The 19,650-nt window shown below is 38.8% G+C and overlaps 1 protein-coding gene across 15 annotated transcripts in view; it reads left to right on the top strand.

The window, feature by feature from the left end:
• Positions 1–19,650, top strand: part of dock9b (dedicator of cytokinesis 9b) — a 389,040-nt gene that overhangs the window by 173,755 nt on the left and 195,635 nt on the right. For all 15 annotated transcript variants that reach the window (XM_039744596.1, XM_039744605.1, XM_039744606.1 and 12 more), the window contains exon 3: positions 3,511–3,600. In XM_039744596.1, coding sequence (XP_039600530.1) covers positions 3,511–3,600 — 90 coding nt within the window. The remainder of the gene's footprint in view (positions 1–3,510; positions 3,601–19,650) is intronic.

Here is a 19,650-nt window from a genome sequence, read left to right as displayed (position 1 = left end):
AACTTTGAATCTTAAGTAAGTGCTGCATATAGGCAAAGGTAAAAGAAGCTGTTAGAAATGAGGATCTTGCACAGAATAAGACCATGCAGACAAATAAACAAAAAAACAATAAGCACTTCTTTGTGTATATTACAGACACATTTTTGCAAATATCTGTCTCTTAAATTTAATGTAATCATTGTGAGAGGAATACCTCCTTGAGTACCGTGGCTTGTGATGGACATACACCTGGAACAACACCATCAGCCTTATTCTGGCAGAGAGAAAAAATATTTCACATTACTTTCACTTTAACACATTTAAGTTTTTAATGTACCTTTTCAAGCATAGCAGCCAGCTTTGATACTGCTTTTAAAGAGATTTTGATTTACAAGCATCCATTCTTTTCCTTAACTGGATTTTACAATTCAAAGAGATGGAGAACCTACAAATTGAAATTTAGATCCTGTCTCGTGACTGTACTGTTCATTATCTTGTGGGCGTGTGTTCTTTTGGAAAAACTTAAAATGTTTTCAGGATGAACAATAGAGTTAGATGATAATTTTGAGGTGCTTTGTGCAGAGGTATAATTTACAGCTTAATGATTTGTTTGAAAGTCAGTTTTCAATTTTCGGCTCATATAATGTACAGCATTGTCTCTTGCTAAATATTTATGATGAGCACAGAGCCAGTTAAAGACAGCTGTAAAGACACCATTAAATGAAAGAGAATTGAATTTACTGATGGCTCATTTGCATGACAGGCTGATAGAGAGTACCTAAGTGATCATTAAGGAATCTTGTGGAGTGCAAGGAAACTCCTATAAATTTGGTTGTTTTGGTAAGAAAGAAATAAGTAGGGGAATACTATACCTTAAAATTGCTGAGGTGTGCCCAACTACCTTAAATAACATGAATTCTCAAAATGTATAACATGTTCTGTGTCTGGTAAATTTGATTTCTTCACCAAGTGTTTCTTTTTTATCACAATATTATTTGTGCTATTTAAGTTGCAATGTTTAGCTTGATGTGTGTTTGAAGAGAAATATTTAATAATGTCCTTCCATTTCCACCATCCCCTTCTGTTAACACTTAACTGCAAAATCACTTCTGGCATTAATAATTGCTCAAGGATAGAGAGATTTTCTTTTCTCAGTTTATGACTTGCTATTTAACATGTTTGGTGATGGTGCAGTGGTGAGCCCAGGACTCAGTTCTTAACCTGGTCAGCTTCTCAGTAGGTGTTGCAGGTTCTCTGTATGCTTGCATTCATTTTCATCCAATAGTCGAGCATCTTCCTTTACACCATAGATGTACAATTCAAAGTTTTCTTTACTATTGTTATCAGCCTGCTAGAAGCAAGTGTTGTTAAGTTCTTTGCTCAAGTTATACTGTATGATAAATCCAGTGTTCCTTCTTGTTCCTAGTAGACAATGTTAGGTATAGTGGTGCTTGAAAGTTTGTGAACCCTTTAGAATTTTCTATATTTCTGCATAAATATGACCTAAAACATCATCAGATTTTCACTCAAGTCCTAAAAGTAGATAAAGAGAAACCAGTTAAACAAATGAGACAAAAATATTATACTTGGTCATTTATTTATAAAGGAAAATGATCGAATATTACATATTTGTGAGTGGCAATAGTATGTGAACCTTTGCTTTCAGTATCTGGTGTGACCCCCTTTGCAGCAATAACTGCAACTAAACGTTTCCAGTGACTTTTGATCATTCCAGCACACTGGCTTGGAGGAATTTTAGGCCATTCCTCCGTACAGAACAGCTTCAACTCTGGGATGTTGGTGGGTTTCCTCACATTAACTGCTCGCTTCAGGTCCTTCCACAACATTTCAATTGGATTAAGGTCAGGACTTTGACTTGGCCATTCCAAAACATTAACTTTATTCTTCTTTAACCATTCTTTGGTAGAACGACTTGTGTGCTTAGGGTTGTTGTCTTGCTGCATGACCCACCTTCCCTTGAGATTCAGTTCATGGACAGATGTCCTAACATTTTCCTTTAGAATTCTCTGATATAATTCATTGTTCTATCAATTGAAGGCAAGCCGTCCTGGCCCAGATGCAGCAAAACAGGCCCAAACCATGATACTACCACCACCATGTTTCACAGATGGGATAAGGTTCTTATGCTGGAATGCAGTGTTTTCCTTTCTCCAAACATAACGCTTTTCATTTAAACCAAAAAGTTCTATTTTGGTCTCATCCGTCCACAAAACATTCTTCCAATAGCCTTCTGGTTTGTCCACGTGATCTTTAGCAAACTGCAGACGAGCAGCAATTTTTTTGGAGAGCAGTGGCTTTCTCCTTGCAACCCTGCCATGCACACCATTGTTGTTCAGTGTTCTCCTGATGGTGGACTCATGAACATGAACATGAACATTAGCCAATGTGAGAGAGGCCTTCAGTTGCTTAGAAGTTACCCTGGGGTCCTTTGTGACCTCGCCGACTATTGCACGCCTTGCTCTTGGAGTGATCTTTGTTGTTTGACCACCCTGGGAGGGTAACAATGGTCTTGAATTTCCTCCATTTGTACACAATCTGTCTGACTGTGGATTGGTTGAGTCCAAACTCTTTAGAGATGGTTTTGTAACATTTTCCAGCCTGATGAGCATCAACAACTCTTTTTCTGAGGTCCTCAGAAATCTCCTTTGTTCGTGCCATGATACACTTCCACAAACCTGTGTTGTGAAGAGCAGACTTTGATAGATCCCTGTTCTTTAAATAACACAGGGTGCCCACTCACACCTGATTGTCATCCCATTGATTGAAAACACCTGACTCTAATTTCACCTTCAAACTAACTGCTAATCCTAGAGGTTCACATACTTTTGCCACTCACAACCATGTAATATTCGATCATTTTCCTCAGTACATAAATGACCAAGTAAAATATTTTTGTCTCATTTGTTTAACTGGTTTCTCTTTATCTACTTTTAGGACTTGAGTGAAAATCTGATGATGTTTTAGGTCATATTTATGCAGAAATATAGAAAATTCTAAAGGGTTCAAAAACTTTCAAGCACCACTGTAAATGAGTAGATGAATATATGGATGGCTTGAACTTTGACTCCTGGACTGCAGTGCCTTGCTTTCATATTTTTTCCATATTAATTCTCTTCGGACATTTCCTGGTCCTGGTTTCATGGTCCAAAGATGTACTCAGAATATAAATGCTGTCTTGAAATTTCCCTGATCACATTGTTAATGGACAGCATGTGTTGACATTGTATCTTTTGCTATAACATTTTGATCCATTTCTCTTTGCTTCTTTTTGGCTTGAACATTCTAGGAAATCAGTTAATAATAATACATTTGGAACCCTGAATATAACTTGTTGATTGTGCTGCATTCATTTTATGGGTACATAGAGATCAGTTTAGAAATTAATAGGCCATGGATATCTAATATTTAAGAGTAGACCATAATGAAATATTTGTAGAATGTAATTTTATTTTTTATTCCTTTTATAATTTTGTCACTTGCATTTGTAAAAGCATTTCTTTTCCATTTTAGATATCAACACTGAAACGACAAGGTAGAACACTTTTCTCTACTGTACCAGAAAATGCAGAAAAGGAGGCTCAGACCTTATTTGTTCAAGAGGTAAGATTATCAAGCATGGTTAGGTCGCTACAGTATACATGTGTAAAAACAATCTTTGACTGAGATTAAAGAAAAATTGCAGACTTTCTTCCTAGTTAATAGAGTGTTTATATTATCTTTGGTGTAAAGGTACAGCTTTGGCAAGTTCAATCATACATAAGCTTTACCCATCAACCAAGATAACGCAAGCTTGTGTTTTTGAAATTCTTTTTACGTGTTACTGTATGTGCTTCTTATAATGTAACCTCAAGCACTTTATGAATAAATACGTGCCTTTTATTGACAACCTCATTTGTGAGATAACTGCATATTCAGTTGGTTCAAGAAGTATTTAGACCCCTTCACTTTTGTGAAGTGAACAGGTCTAAATCTTTCTGAAGGCACTGTATGTATAACATAGATTTAGAAGATGGATGCAAAGTGCATCTGAACTGAAAGAAGCTTTTTCACAGGTGAATAGTGGTGTTGGGTAAAGTGGGATTAGAAGTACAATGTCAATGAAGTAGCTATGTGACATTCCCCACTGCTTCATTAAAATAATGTTTGATAGGTTTTCTTCCCCTGCATAGGAAATAAATGTTCTTCTTTTCAGCATTTGCAGGATATACAGTACAGTTTATGGTGAGGAATCTGATAAGTTCCAAGCCAAACCCAGGACAAATTTAGAATAGACAGAGAGTCCGATGAAGAACAATATACAGTATAACAAGTAGGTTAGACCAAACATACAAAATGGCATACCATGACTTTGGGACAGTTATATTTAACCATATCTGATAAAATGATTTGTTCATACTGTCTTACATTAGTCCTGTGCTACCTAATGTAATTGTTTCGAGGCCAAAACCTCCAGTATTAGTAGCTGGTCAAAGGTAAACAGATCATAAATATTATGTTTATTGCATGCATTTGCTTTAAAAATCAGATTGCTCAATCAATAAATACATATGATAATGAATACATAGGATATTTTATGACCGCTTTTAATACTATTATAATCTTTTTCCTTTAGGGTAATTTTGGCATTTGAAAGATGTTACTATGCTTAATGCATCTAGTTTTTGCAGTCTGGTTATCATTAATCCAGCCGTGATCAGTTTTGTTAGTGAGAGGTTAATTTACAGTATTATCATTAAAAAAAACCCAGCATAGCCTACATTCCAAGTATGTATATACTTTATTACCCACTTTCCCCTAACATAGTTATAATTTCCTTAGTTGCTGCACATTTTCCTAAATGCCTCTGTCATCCTACCTTTGTAGAACTTGCCAGACACTCAACATTGGGGGCTAGTTTAAAAATGGTGTGTTATTTTTCATGCATCTTTGAACCATGCAATAATCTGCATCAATAAAGATCACAGGGAATTGTAGAAGATCTCCCTGGAATATGACGTGTAAGCTTGTGCTTTTCTTACACATATCTACACATACACATATCTACAGCGGGATGCAAAAGTTTGGGCAACCTTGTTAATAGTCATTATTTTCCTGTATAAATCGTTGGTTGTTACGATAAAAAATGTCAGTTAAATATATCATATAGGAGACACACACAGTGATATTTGAGAAGTGAAATGAAGTTTATTGGATTTACAGAAAGTGTGCAATAATTGTTCAAACATATACATATACACATCTACATATATATACACATATCAACATATATACACACATAAATATACATACATACACACACACACACACAGACACATATATACATATATATACAGATCTACATATATATACATATCTACATATATACACACACACATACAGTATATATATATATATCCACATATATATATATATACATATCTACATACATATACACACATACATACAAATATATATATATATATATATATATACTGTATATAGCAAAATCCTAAACGCAACGAAGAACTGCTTTTAAATTTTTATTAAGAAGAAAAGAAAACCTTTTTAAACTGAGGGAAAATATACCAATAACTATCTGTTAAGGATCTGTTTGTATACCACGTTGTCAGTTCAGCAGTCCGGTTGTAATATGACCAAGCTGTGCACTGAAATTACTTTTGAGAATGCAACGTATAGTTTTGTCCTGGAGGAAAGCAATGTTGCCTCAAATCAATGGCAACCTTTTGTGGGGTGTATCCCTGAGACTTATTAATTGTCATTGCGAAGCAGAGCCTTACTGGAAATGTGAGGCATTTGAATTGAAATGGGAGATCAGAGGGTATAACAGTGATGCCAGGAATACATTCAGAGTGTGGCGCTCTGCTGTTTTTTTGTGTAGCTGCCTTCACACAGCTTCTCCGCTGCTTTATAAACAAATGCTATATAAGGCCGTCGTTTCTCCTTGCTTCGCGGTTCTGTACTGTTTTATTGTTCAATTATTACGATTCTTATAGTTATTGTGTAGCTATTCGAGACTTACTTTACTGTTCAGGTACCCATTTCCTTTATTTAATCCGCGGCTTGTACGCTATTTTTGTTCGTTTATTACGATTATAGATATTTATTGATTCCCTTCTTTAGCTGACTGCCTGCTTATATAAGACTCTCCGCTGTTTTTTTTGTGAAGCAGCCTTTACACAGCTTCTCCGCTGTTTTATAAACGAACGACATATAAAGCCATCCTTTTTCCTTGCTTTGCCAAGGAAGCTGCCTTTTTATTTAATCCACGGGTTCTCCACTGTTTTATTGTTTGTTTATTATGATTATTATAGTTCTCTTTATATATCACATTGTCAGTTCAGCACTCTGGTTGTAATATGACGAAGCTGTGCGAGCTCACTCTTGAGAATGCAACGTATAGTTGTCCAGGAGAAAAGCAATCTTGCCTGAAATCAATGGCAACCTTTTGTTGGGTCTATCCCTGAGACTTCTTTCTTCTCATCGCGAAGCAGAGCCTTACTGGAAATTGGAGGCATCTGAATTGAAATGGGAGATCAGAGGGTGTAACGGGGATGCAAGGAATACATTGAGTGTGGAGAAACTCTAGAGACAGTGTGTGTATTAACTTGTGTATTATTCTGTGAGAATTTGGTGGCAGCATCACAAAGTTGGTTCCTCAAGACTGCATTAGCTGCGGAGCTCAGCTTACAGCGAAATGAGGTGAATGGGAGGGGAGATGATGACGTGACTCTCCCACCCGCCTTAACTGTCAATCCCCCCACAAAGACAGTCTCTCGGAATTTGCATAAGCACAGCCCTTCACCAGTAATTTTAACTTGGTTACAAAGTGATCAAAACTCTCATTTATATCATGCGTCCTCTCATTAAACTTGTATCCCGCATTAGCCGTGGGCATGACAAATGCCAGCGGCAGCCTGTCTATGAACTTAATTTAAACTTTAGGTTTACACCGTGCTTTGTTTCCGAAGTAGCAGTACCCATGAATATGGTTGTATGTGTGACTCGGTCGCTTCTTAATATTTCGGAGCATATTCTTTTCCCACCTTGTCAATTGTGTAATGCGTTTTTTGAACAGGTTTAATGCATGGAAGTGATCACTCGTACTGCGTTCAGTCAGTTCACGTGAGCTGCTGTCTTGTGTGATGTTGCGATGTCCATGGCTTTATTTAATGTTAGCTAAGACCCGGCACTTAAAAGTTTCTCGCTACAGCAATTTTAACTCCGTTACAAAGTGATCCAAAGTCTTGTTTATATCTCGTGTCTTCTCATTAAACTTGTATCTCGCGAATAAAGTATTCAGCGTTTTTCTTCAGCGCTCTTTGGGAGCTCTTCCTTCTTTTCTACATACTGCGGTCACAGTCAGTTCACGTGATTACGTGGGAGGCGTGATGATGTCACGTGCAGCTCTGCCCCCCACGACCATCGAGCTAACGTCCATTACAGTACAGTGGAACCTCAGTTCACGACCATAATTTGTTCTAGAACTTTGGTCGTAAACCGAGTTGGTCATGAACTGAAGCAGTTTCCCCCATAGGATTGTATGTAAATACAATTAATCCGTTCCAGACTGTACGAACTGTATGTAAATAAATGTAAAGATTAAGCACAAATATAGTTAATTACACCATAGAATGCACAGTGTAATAGTAAACTAATGTAAAAACATTGAATAACACTGACACAAAACATCCAGACTCCCTGCTCAGCTACACGAGCAGGCTCGCTCGCGCTCTCTCTATCTGTAGCACACACACACACAAACCACCCACCCCCTAACCACGTCAGCAGCATATGCAGCACTTTTTTTAAAACGAGTTTTAAGCACAACAGGGAAAAAAGGAATATTAGAACAAATCTGAAATTTATTTAAAAACCAACCACAAGCAACCAAAAAAGTAACAAGATCACGCTATTTTAGCCTTACAGCCCGATTGCTCGCTGTAAACACTTTTTTTAAAATGAGTTTTAAGCACAGCAGAAAAAAGGAACATTTGAAAAAAGAGAAAAGTAACATTGCAACAATTCACGCTACGAACTGAAAAATTAACTTTTGAAAAATCCGTAATACAAAAACCACCAAGAAAACTAACCTTGCATGAGTCGAGTTCTGGCATGAAGTGTTTTCCTTCAGGGGTTTTCTCTCTTGCGATTTCTTGGGTTTCTGGTGTTTTTAGCTGTTTAGCTGGTGGGAGCGAAAGCCTCATGCAGCCATTCCAAAAAAGTCTTTGTGACCCAACCCTTCGTGTTTGCCCTCCACATTACTGGCAGTCTGGCTTTGTTTACATTGTGCTGCTTGAAAGCACGAGGGTTCTCAGATTGGTAAATGAGTAGACTAGTAAACAGTTTTTCCACCTCTTGTAATTTCTTTCTTTACTTCGATTTCAATTTTCTTCAAAACTTTCTTCTCACCACTCTTCACTTGCTTAGAAGCCATAGTTAACTGCAAAAGCACACGAAATACTGTAGAGCACAAAGAGAGTGCACGTCTGACTGAGAACAATGAACAGGTTAAATGAAAAAGCCTGGCAGGCACGCGGCTTGCTCGCTATCTCTCTCTCTCTTTCTCTCTCAGCCTGCCTGTGCCGGAGTGGAGTTGGGGGGATGGTTCACGTGCACGTACTGCCTGCTTCTCAGAGAGAGAGTTTCAGCTGTACCCCCCCTCCCCCTATGCAGAAGGCAGGCAATACGTACACGTGAACCATCCCCTGCCCCCCAACTCCTCCATCCCTGCCCAGGCAGGCAGATAGGCAGGCAAACACTGCAGCAATCTCCCCCTCCCCCTCCCCAGCAGGCACTTGGCTAGCTCTATTTCTCTCTCTCTCTCTTGCTCGCTCGCTCGCTGCACAGGGAGAGACTGAACATGTACAAACCGAAAGGGAAACTGGCTTGTTCGTATACCGAGTGTGTGGTTGTGAACTGAGGCAAAAGTTTGGCGAACTTTTTGGTTGTGAACCGAGACGTTCGTGAACCGAGGTTCCACTATATATGGAGAAAAATAGGTTCCAGTTATGACCATTAAGCGTAGAATTTCGAAATGAAACCTGCCCAACTTTTGTAAGTAAGCTGTAAGGAATGAGCCTGCCAAATTTCAGCCTTCTACCTATACGGGAAGTTGGAGAATTAGTGATGAGTGAGTGAGTCAGTGAGGGCTTTGCCTTTTATTAGTGTGTATATATATATATATATATATATATATATATATATATATATATATATATATATATATATATATATATATACACACAGACACACACACAGACACAGTGCATCCAGAAAGTATTCATAGCGCATCATTTTTTCCACATTTTTTTATGTTACAGTCTTATTCCAAAGGATTAAATTTATTTTTTTCCTCAGAATTCTACACACAACACCCCTTAATAACAACGTGAAAAAAGTTTACTTGAGGTTTTTGCAAACTTATTAAAAATAAAAAAAAACTGAGAAATCACATGCACATAAGTATTCAAAGCCTTTGCTCAATACTTTGTCGATGCACCTTTGGCAGCAATTACAGCCTCAAGTCTTTTTGAATATGATGCCACAAGCTTGGCACATCTATCCTTGGCCAGTTTCGACCATTCCCCTTTGCAGCACCTCTCAAGCTCCTTCAGGTTGAATGGGAAGCATCGGTGCGCAGCCATTTTAAGATCTCTCCAGAGATGTTCAATCGGATTTAAGTCTGGGCTCTGGCTGGGCCACTCAAAGACATTCACAGAGTTGTCCTGAAGCCACTCCTTTGATATCTTGGCTGTGTGCTTAGGGTCGTTGTCCTGCTGAACAATGAACCGTTGCCCCAGTCTGAGGTCAAGAGCGCTCTGGAGCAGGTTTTCATCCAGGATGTCTCTGTACATTGCTGCAGTCATCTTTCCCTTTATCCTTTATCCCAGTTCCTGCCACTGAAAAATACCCCACAGCATGATGCTGCCACCACCATGCTTCACTCTAGGAATGGTATTGACCTGGTAATGAGCGGTGCCTGGTTTCCTCCAAACGTGACGCCTGCCATTCACACCAAAGAGTTCAATCTTTGTCTCATCAGACCACAGAATTTTGCTTCTCATGGTCTGAGAGTCCTTCAGGTGCCTTTTGGCAAACTCCAGGCGGGCTGCCATGTGCCTTTTACTAAGGAGTGGCTTCCGTCTGGCCACTCTACCATACAGGCCTGATTGGTGGATTGCTGCAGAAAGGGTGTCCTTCTGGAAGGTTTTCCTCTCTCCAAAGAGGACCTCTGGAGCTCTGACAGAGTGACCATCGGGTTCTTGGTCACCTCCCTGACTAAACAGGATGTACCTGAGCTCAATTTTGAGCTTCATGGCAAAGGCCGTGAATACTTATGTACATGTGCTTTCTCAATTTTTTTATTTTTAATAAATTTGCAAAAATCTCAAACTTTTTTCACGTTGTCATTATTGGGTGTTGTGTGTAGAATTCTGCAGAAAAAATGAATGTAATCCATTTTGGAATAAGGCTGTAACATAACAAAATGTGTAAAAAGTGATGCACTGTGAATACTTTCTGGATGCACTGTGTGTATGTGTGTGTATATATATATATATATATATATATATATATATATATATATATATATATATATATATATATATATATATATATATATATATATATATATATATATATATATATATATATATATATATATATATATATATATATATATATATATATATATATATACATATATATATATATATATACATATATATACATATATATATATATGTTACCGCTAAAGTGCAGAAATCAGTTATTCTACAGATTATTTAGGTAATGTGCAGATTAACTAGGGTGATCCATTAAAGTGCCAAAAACAGTTTCATTTCTCAAATTACTTAGGTAATCTGCAAATTATCTAGATAATCTGCACATTACCTACTAGGCACTCGTTAAAGTGAAAATAAGATCTTTGCTGGACCAACAGCAACATTTCTGTATGCTTAAATTAACAATGTTATTTATTTATTTTTCGATATCTAAAGAATCAAGTTGATACATTTAAACAATCAACAAATTGGTTGATAGAATCAATCATCAATCAATTAAAAAACTATAATACAAAGAATCAAACGGTTTAAAATATTATTACAATTAAGGAAATGAATTTGCAAAACATATGATAAAATTATGCTTACTTATTAGTGCAATCTAAAGATTTGTGACACTTTGAATTACATCACAATTGGTTTTTGTGACAAACACACCTATTTGTGGTACGTTTAGATTTGCAGTCACATTTTCTGAAACCCTGCCCAGTACCAAGGGATTGTTTTATTGCTGTTTGACGTAAAGATATTTCTACAGCAGGGACATATTCTTTCGTTAAAAATCTCTCTTTGCAAACACTGAATTCAGATTTTGCATACAATTGTTTTAAAATATCCGTTTTAGTACCATGTTTATAAAAGCCATCCTCTGTTTTACTAAGAACAACGGGCATCAGTTTTTGCTCTGTCTACTTCAGGTACTTTATTTCTCACAGTGACACCTTCATCGACATTTCGGTGCTTTGCATTATAAACTGCTAACATTTTCTTTGTTTGCTTTTCTAAACCTTTCTTGGTTTCATCACGCTGTATTTTTTGATCCATATTCTTTTTACAGATGTTGCACAATACATTCTTACCATACCCTACCTCTTTAGGATCTATTTCACCACAAATTACTTGAACAAACATATCACATGATTTACACTTGTGAGCACCTGATGCTGCTTTTGAGCAAACAATACAGACCATGTCTTGTATAGTCCTTTTTACAGGCTCTGTACGAAACTGTGATGGCGATTCTGCTGAAGTTGAGGGTAACTCAGTGATGACTTCTTCAACATGCAGAGGTGATTCCTTGGAGGTGCAGGATAACTGAATATTCTTCATAACTGTATCCTCAATCAATATACTATCAATAAATTCTTGTATTTCTTTAGATGATTCTGTAGAAGCAGGGGATAATGGAATGTCCCCTTGAGTAAGATTTGACTGTGATCCCATAATCATGGTCTCTTGTGAATCTTCTAATTTTTCAAGGTCGTCTTCAGTATTTATCAAATGTAATACACTTTGTGGTATAATAGAAGAAGACAATCCCACTTTTGCGGGACAACCGAATATGGCTTTGTTTGGACTTCTTTTAATTGCAGAGTGATAGCCACGATTCTTCATGAATTGTACAAATCGTACGCCCTCACTCCACTTGTTAGTTTGGTTATCAGCCATCCAAGTAGTGAGCATGTTTTCAATGTCTTGATTCGCTCGTTCTACACTTCCTTGACTTTGGCTGTGTCTAGGTTTGCCATTAACCGTTTTGATTTCTGGCCACAACTGTGTTACACATTCTAAGATTTTATTACAAAATTCGCGTCTGTTATCAGAATATCAAGCAAGTTATAGGCTACTTCATCTGCCTGTTTTGATGTGAGCGGCTTTAATACAACAAATTTTGTTAAGTGGTCTTGGTATACAAGAAGAAACTTAAACTTTTCATCTGGTTGAGATTGGTAATTGATGAGATCCACCTGGCATCTGCCTTTGAAATGCGATGAAATAATCGGCTTTACAACAATCCCTTTTTTCGCACTTTTTTGTTTTTGTTGACAAGGTTTGCATAAAATCAAAAAACATTTTTATTTCGGCATGGGTTATGTTTTTATAAAGTGTATTTAATTGCTTGATCATTCTGTCTCTTCCACCGTGGCCAATTGACAAATGAGTAGAATACAATATGTCAAACAATTCTTCGGCATGGACAAAATGTTTCACGCTTTCTCGCGCAACTGACAACAGCTCAATGAGTTTTTCACAGCCTTGTACAATCAACACATCATACCTTTGAATTATTTGATAATCTCAAAATGATTCTTTCTACTTGGAACCTTTTATTCACTTTACATGTTCAATTATGGAATCATACTTTCGTTTTGTCATTAAAACACTATTATATTTTGAATCTTCGCTAAAGAGGTTTACAAAGAATCTTTTCTTCATTTTACTCACCAATTCGGTGCTTGCTTGCATACTAGGAGTTAAATTTATCTACTTTAAAAGAAATCACGACACAAATTCACGCGCTAACAGGCAGAAACAAATTTAAAAACAGAATTAGCTATGCTACGCACTGGCAGCCGACGCAGATTATGAGAAATAAAAACAACCGGTGACGACAAGACGCTGGCGAAACCAAACTAAAAGTGGAGGGACAGGGGGAAGGAGTAGGAAAAGGAAATTAGAGAAACAAACTTTTGAACTTTAACGATACAGAAGCCGTTAATGTGCACATTATCTAGGTAAAATGCGGAAAACTCTTGATTCCACACGTTAATGGAGCAAATCAGTTAATCTGCTGATTAGCGTAGGTAATGTGCAAATTAATGTCTTTCAAGCTTTAGCGGTAACATATATACAGGTATATATATATATATATATATATATATATATATATATATATATATATATATATATATATATATATATATATATATATATATATATATATATATATATATATATATATACTAGCTGTGTAAGCCCATGAACTAAAGAGTCTGTATTCCTAGTAACTAAAATCGTCAGAAAAAAAGTGAAATGTAGAGATGTCAGGTAATTGAAATGATCTAGTCTGGGTATCTCTCTCTTAGTAGGATTCATTTTGCTGACGTGCTCGCATCACTTGTGCATTAGCAGCGGAAGGAAAAGTTAAAGGAATACGATCTTTCCTCGGAGGTTTCGTTTTGCTGACATGCTGGCCCTGCTTGTGTTATTAGTGGCTAAGCGAGTTTTCTGTTCCCTCAGAGGTGGAGCCCTTACCCCGACTTCACCTCCAGGCTGGACAGACACACACACTTCCATGTGTAGACATATATATATATATATATATATATATATATATATATATATATATATATATATATATATATATATATATATATATATATATATATATATATATACTAATAAAAGGCAAAGCTGACTCATCACTAATTCTCCAACTTCCCGTGTGGGTGGAAGGCTGAAATTTGGCAGGCTCATTCCTTACAGCTTACTTACAAAAGTTGGGCAGGTTTCATTTCGAAATTCTACGCGTAATGGTCATAACTGGAACCTATTTTTCTCCATGTAATGTAATGGAGTTGATCTCGATGGCTGTGGGGGGGCGGAGTTTCGTGTGACATCATCACGCCTCCCACGTAATCACGTGAACTAACTGTCAACTCAGTACGTAGAAAACAAAGAAGAGCTCCAAAAACAGCTGAAGAAAACATGCATTATACAATTGACAAGGCAGCGAAATATTAAGAAGCGACCGAGTCACACATACAACCATATTCATGGGTACTGCTACTTCGGAAACAAAGCACGGTGTAAACCTAAAGTTTAAATTAAGTTCATAGACAGGCTGCCGCTGGCGTTTGTCATGCCCACGGCTAATGCGAGATACAAGTTTAATGAGAGGATGCAGGATATAAATGAGAGTTTTGATCACTTTGTAACCAAGTTAAAATTACTGGTGAAGGGCTGTGCTTATGCAAATTCCGAGAGACTGTCTTTGTGGGGGGATTGACAGTTAAGGCGGGTGGGAGAGTCACGTCATCATCTCCCCTCCCATTCACCTCATTTCGCTGTGAGCTGAGCTCTGCAGCTAACGCAGTCTTGAGGAACCAACTTTGTGACGCTGCCACCAAATACTCACAGAAAAATCCACAAATTAATACACACGCTGTCTCTACAGTTTCACCACACTCTGAATCCTCCGGGCACTACTTACAAAAGGTTACATTGACAATCGTGTTACTTTTAAAATGTTTCCTTTTCTTAGCACAAGCACAGCTGAGAAGCTTTGATGCATGTCTCCATAATGCGTTAAAAAATAACGCATTTAATCACACTTTGCATTCCAAGCAAAGGGGAACTTCTGTCAATGCATGATTTCCTGGTACACCGATTACATTAATGTACACATCAGAGCTACAAAAATGTAATAGTCGGAAGAAAGCACGTTGCTACGACTGATTGGAGGAAAATTTCATTTCAAAAGACTACCCGACAGAAGCCTAGATAAAAGCGTGGTTTTGTGCACATATATATATATGTATATATATATGTGGATGTATATGTATATATATACTGTATATAAGTGTGTATATGTATGTATATGTTTATGTGTGTGTGTATATATATATATATATATATATATATATATACACACACACACACACACACACACACACACACACCACACACACACGGGGCCCTGGGTTCTGTTGGGGGCAGGGTAGAGGGCTTGGAAGCCCAGCCCTGTAGGGACCCGTGGCCACCGCCAGGCGGCTCCCGATGCCGGTTTATCCCGTGTGGTCGGGACACCTTGAAGGACCAGAGGAGGGCATGTGCCTCCTCCAGACCGAGGGGGCGTCCGTCCTGGTTATGCAGGAGCCCTCGGGTAAAGGGCTTGGAAGCCCAGCCCTGTAGGGACCCATGGCCACCGCCAGGCGGCGCCCCAGTGTCTCATTATTCCAGGGGCCCGGCACTTCCGCCACACCAGGAAGTGCCGGGGGGAAGACGACAGTGGACACCCGGTCGGCTTCCGGGTGCGCAGCCGGCACTTCCGCCACACGGGGGTGTGTCCGCGGGAGATTGCCGGGAAGCAGCTGGAACCAATCCGGGTTCCTATAAAAGGGGCCGCCTCCCTCCAGTCATTGACAAGAGTCGGGTGGAAGTGTAGCAACGTCTGGAGGAGGAAGGAGGCGGTAAGAAGAAAAGAGAGAGAAAGAGAGAGAGAGAGAGAATAAAAGGGAAGAAGAAAAGAGAAGGCATTGGAGTGGCCTGGACTGAGGGATATTGGGGGTTGGTGAGCAGAGTTGTATAAAAGAATGGAGAATAAACCAGTGACTGTGGGTGACATTCACGTGTCTGCCTGTCTGTGTGTGGGGCGAGGTTCACAATATATATATATATAGTAATAAAGAATAGGAGCATAAAGGTTTGGGGTTTTTCAGGCCCCGTATACTGTAAAGCAAAAAAATAATTTTTGTCAGTGTTCGGACAATTTATTGTGGAGAACAGGAAGTGAAAAAATGATGGGGAAAGCCGTGATGATTGATGGGTAATTGACGTCATCATGGAGGGACCAGAGGTAAGAAAGGAACCCGGAAGTGGGTTGTATCAAGAATCTTCTGGGAATGGTTATGGCGGCAGTGCTTCGTTTTATCCGAAGAAGGAGGAAAAGAGAGGTTAATACCCCGCCATTGTCCCCTGGCACAACTTGTCGTGGTACCCATCAGGTCCTTAAGCCGCTCCCCATGCGCTCGTGTGACAATATATAATAAATGAAGATGTTGGTTAAAGGGGAATGAGTAATGTAATTTGTTTTAATTTTTTCGTTTACTCATAAATAACTGTCATTATTAGTTAGTGATGATCAAATATATGTAATATATAAAAAATGTATATGCATTTATACATATATTTAAATGTATATATTTCTTTAGGCAGTGTGATCTAAGAAACACTTTTGAGCTTTTGTATCCAGAAAAAATCAATGGGGCATGCACTACCAAAGTTTTCCCACCAACTTCAATGACCACTTTTTTAAATCCAGTTAGCACATGCTTAAATTACTTCAGCTATAGATGTTTATTTTAGCATTACCTCTGTATTCTAAATCCCATACATCACTAACTGTGAGTATTTGTTTTAATACTTCGTTCTGTATTTAATTTTATACAGTACAGCAGTAATAGAAGAATACCTAGCTGTTTTGAACCCCACCTTCGCAAAGAAAGCCATATTGCAGGACCACCAGTAATAACAGTATAAAGTCATGACCAAAATTATCGGCACCTCTGGAATTTTCCCAGAAAATGCACCATTTCTCCCAGAAAACTGTAGCAATTACAAATGTTTTGGTATACACATTTTTATTTCCTTTATGTGCATTGGAACAACACAAAAAACAGAGAAAAAAAGCCAATTCTGACATTATTTCATACACAACTCAAAAATCGGGCTGGACAAAATTATTGGCGCCCTCAACTTAATATTTGGTTGCACACCCTTTGGAAAAAATAACTGAAATCAAGCGCTTCCTATAACCATCAACAAGCTTGTTACACCTCTCAACTGGAATTTCCGACCACTCTTCTTTTGCAAACTGCTCAAGGTCTCTCAGATTTGAAGGGCGCCTTCTCCCAACAGCAATTTTGAGATCTCTCCATAAGTGTTCAATCGGATTTAGATCCGGACTCATTGCTGGCCACTTCAGAACTCTCCTGAGTTTTGTCTTCAACCATTTCTGGGTGTTTTTAGAGGTATGTTTGGGGTCATTGTCCTGCTGGAACACCCATGACCTCTGACGCAGACCCAGCTTTCTGACACTGGGCCCTATATTGTGCCCCAATATCTTTTGGTAGTCTTCAGATTTTATGATGCCTTGCACACAGTCAAGGCATCCAGTGCCAGAGGCAGCAAAACATCTTAGAACCTCCACCATGTTTGACTGTAGGTACTGTGTTCTCTTCCTTGTAGGCTTCATTCTGTTTTCTGTAAACAGTTTAATGATGAGCTTTACCAAAAAGCTCTACCTTGGTCTTATCTGTCCACAAGACGTTTGCCCAGAAGGATTTTGGCTTCCTCAAGTACATTTTGGCAAACTCCAGTCTGGCTTTTTTATGTTTCTTTGTCAGCAGTGGGGTCTTCCTGGCACTCCTGCCATAGCGTTTCATTTCGTTTAGATGTCGACAGATAGTTCGAGCTGACAGTGTTGCAGCCTGAGTCTTCAGAACAGCTTGAATATGTTTTGAAGTTGATTGGGGCTGTTTATCCACCATTCAGACTATCCTTCGTTGCAGTCTTTTATCAGTTTTTCTCTTCCGTCCACGTCCAGGGAGATTAGCTACAGTGCCATGTGTTGTGAACTTCTTGATTATGTTATGCACAGTGGACAAAGGAACATGAAGATCTCTGGAGATGGACTTGTAGCCTTGAGATTGTTGATATTTTTCCACAATTTATGTTCTCAAGTCTTCAGACAATTCTCTTCTCTTCTTTCTGTTCTCCATGCTTAGTGTGGCACACTCAGACACACAACAGAAAGGTTGAGTCAACTTTTCTCCATTTTAACTGGCTTCAGGAGTGATTGCTATATTGCCAGCACCTGTTTTTGCCACAGGTGAGATCAAACAAGCATCATATGCTTGAAAGAAAATGATTCACCCACAATTTTGAAAAGGTGCCAATAATCTAGCCCATTTTTGGAGTTCTGTGTGACATGATGTCAGATTTGGCTTTTTTTCTCTGTTTTTTTGTGTTGTTCCAATGCACATAAAGGAAATAAACATGTGTATACCAAAACATTTGTAATTGCAACAATTTTCTGGGAGAAATGGTGCATTTTCTGGGAAAATTCCAGGGGTGCCAATAATTTCGGCCATGACTGTAAGATACAATTCATCATAAGGATTAATTTTCAAATTGCCCCTGTATGTAAAGAGTGCTCAAAATAACCTCTGAGCTTATCTTGAGGCATTTTCCCAGCATTACTGTGCCATATTATACCTTTTCTTAAACTAACCTTTCACTCCTGTACTTCTGCTATTTTAGGAGGTATTCATGTGTTTTGTTGGCAAATTGTTTAGAAAAAAAAATTAAATACAGTATGTCTACTTTTTGTGATTATGGCAGCACAGCTTTTGATGGCCTTAAGTTTTTAATATAGAGAAATTGTTTTAGTATTAGAGAAGAACTGCATCACCATACATCTGAAAATATTTAAATTAAATAAAAAAAGTAAAAAACAACGTTATGGCTGTTTTGTCTACCATATTGTGTGTACTTGAACAGGAGGTAAAAAGGTGAATAGAATAGAGAAAGCAATAAAGGATGAATATAGAGGAGCTGTGAAGGTCCAAAAAGTAGCTGTGTATATAGTTAAAAGCTTAGTTGTTCATTGAGAGCTCATATTTCACAAAATATTTAGCAACTTTTGGTTTTCTTTCATAGCTCCTCAACATAGATCTGAAGCAGGCAGTATTAATCACACACACACACACACACACACACACACACACACACACACACACGGGGGCGTCCGTCCTGGTTCTGTTGGGGGCAGCGGGTAGAGGGCTTGGAAGCCCAGCCCTGTAGGGACCCGTGGCCACCGCCAGGCGGCTCCCGATGCCGGTTTATCCCGTGTGGTCGGGACACCTTGAAGGACCAGAGGAGGGCATGTGCCTCCTCCAGACCGAGAGGGGGCGTCCGTCCTGGTTATGCAGGAGCCCTCGGGTAAAGGGCTTGGAAGCCCAGCCCTGTAGGGACCCATGGCCACCGCCAGGCGGCGCCCCAGTGTCTCATTATTCCAGGGGCCCGGCACTTCCGCCACCCCAGGAAGTGCCGGGGGGAAGACGACAGTGGACACCCGGTCGGCTTCCGGGTGCGCAGCCGGCACTTCCGCCACACGGGGGTGTGTCCGCGGGAGATTGCCGGGAAGCAGCTGGAACCAATCCGGGTTCCTATAAAAGGGGCCGCCTCCCTCCAGTCATTGACAAGAGTCGGGTGGAAGTGTAGCAACGTCTGGAGGAGGAAGGAGGCGGTAAGAAGAAAAGAGAGAGAAAGAGAGAGAGAGAGAGAATAAAAGGGAAGAAGA

This window comes from Polypterus senegalus, chromosome 2 (assembly GCF_016835505.1).
Source record: "Polypterus senegalus isolate Bchr_013 chromosome 2, ASM1683550v1, whole genome shotgun sequence".
Classification (NCBI taxonomy): Eukaryota; Metazoa; Chordata; class Cladistia; order Polypteriformes; family Polypteridae; genus Polypterus; species Polypterus senegalus.
Note: the sequence above shows the minus strand (reverse complement) of the source record. Positions and strands in the feature narration are given on the sequence as shown.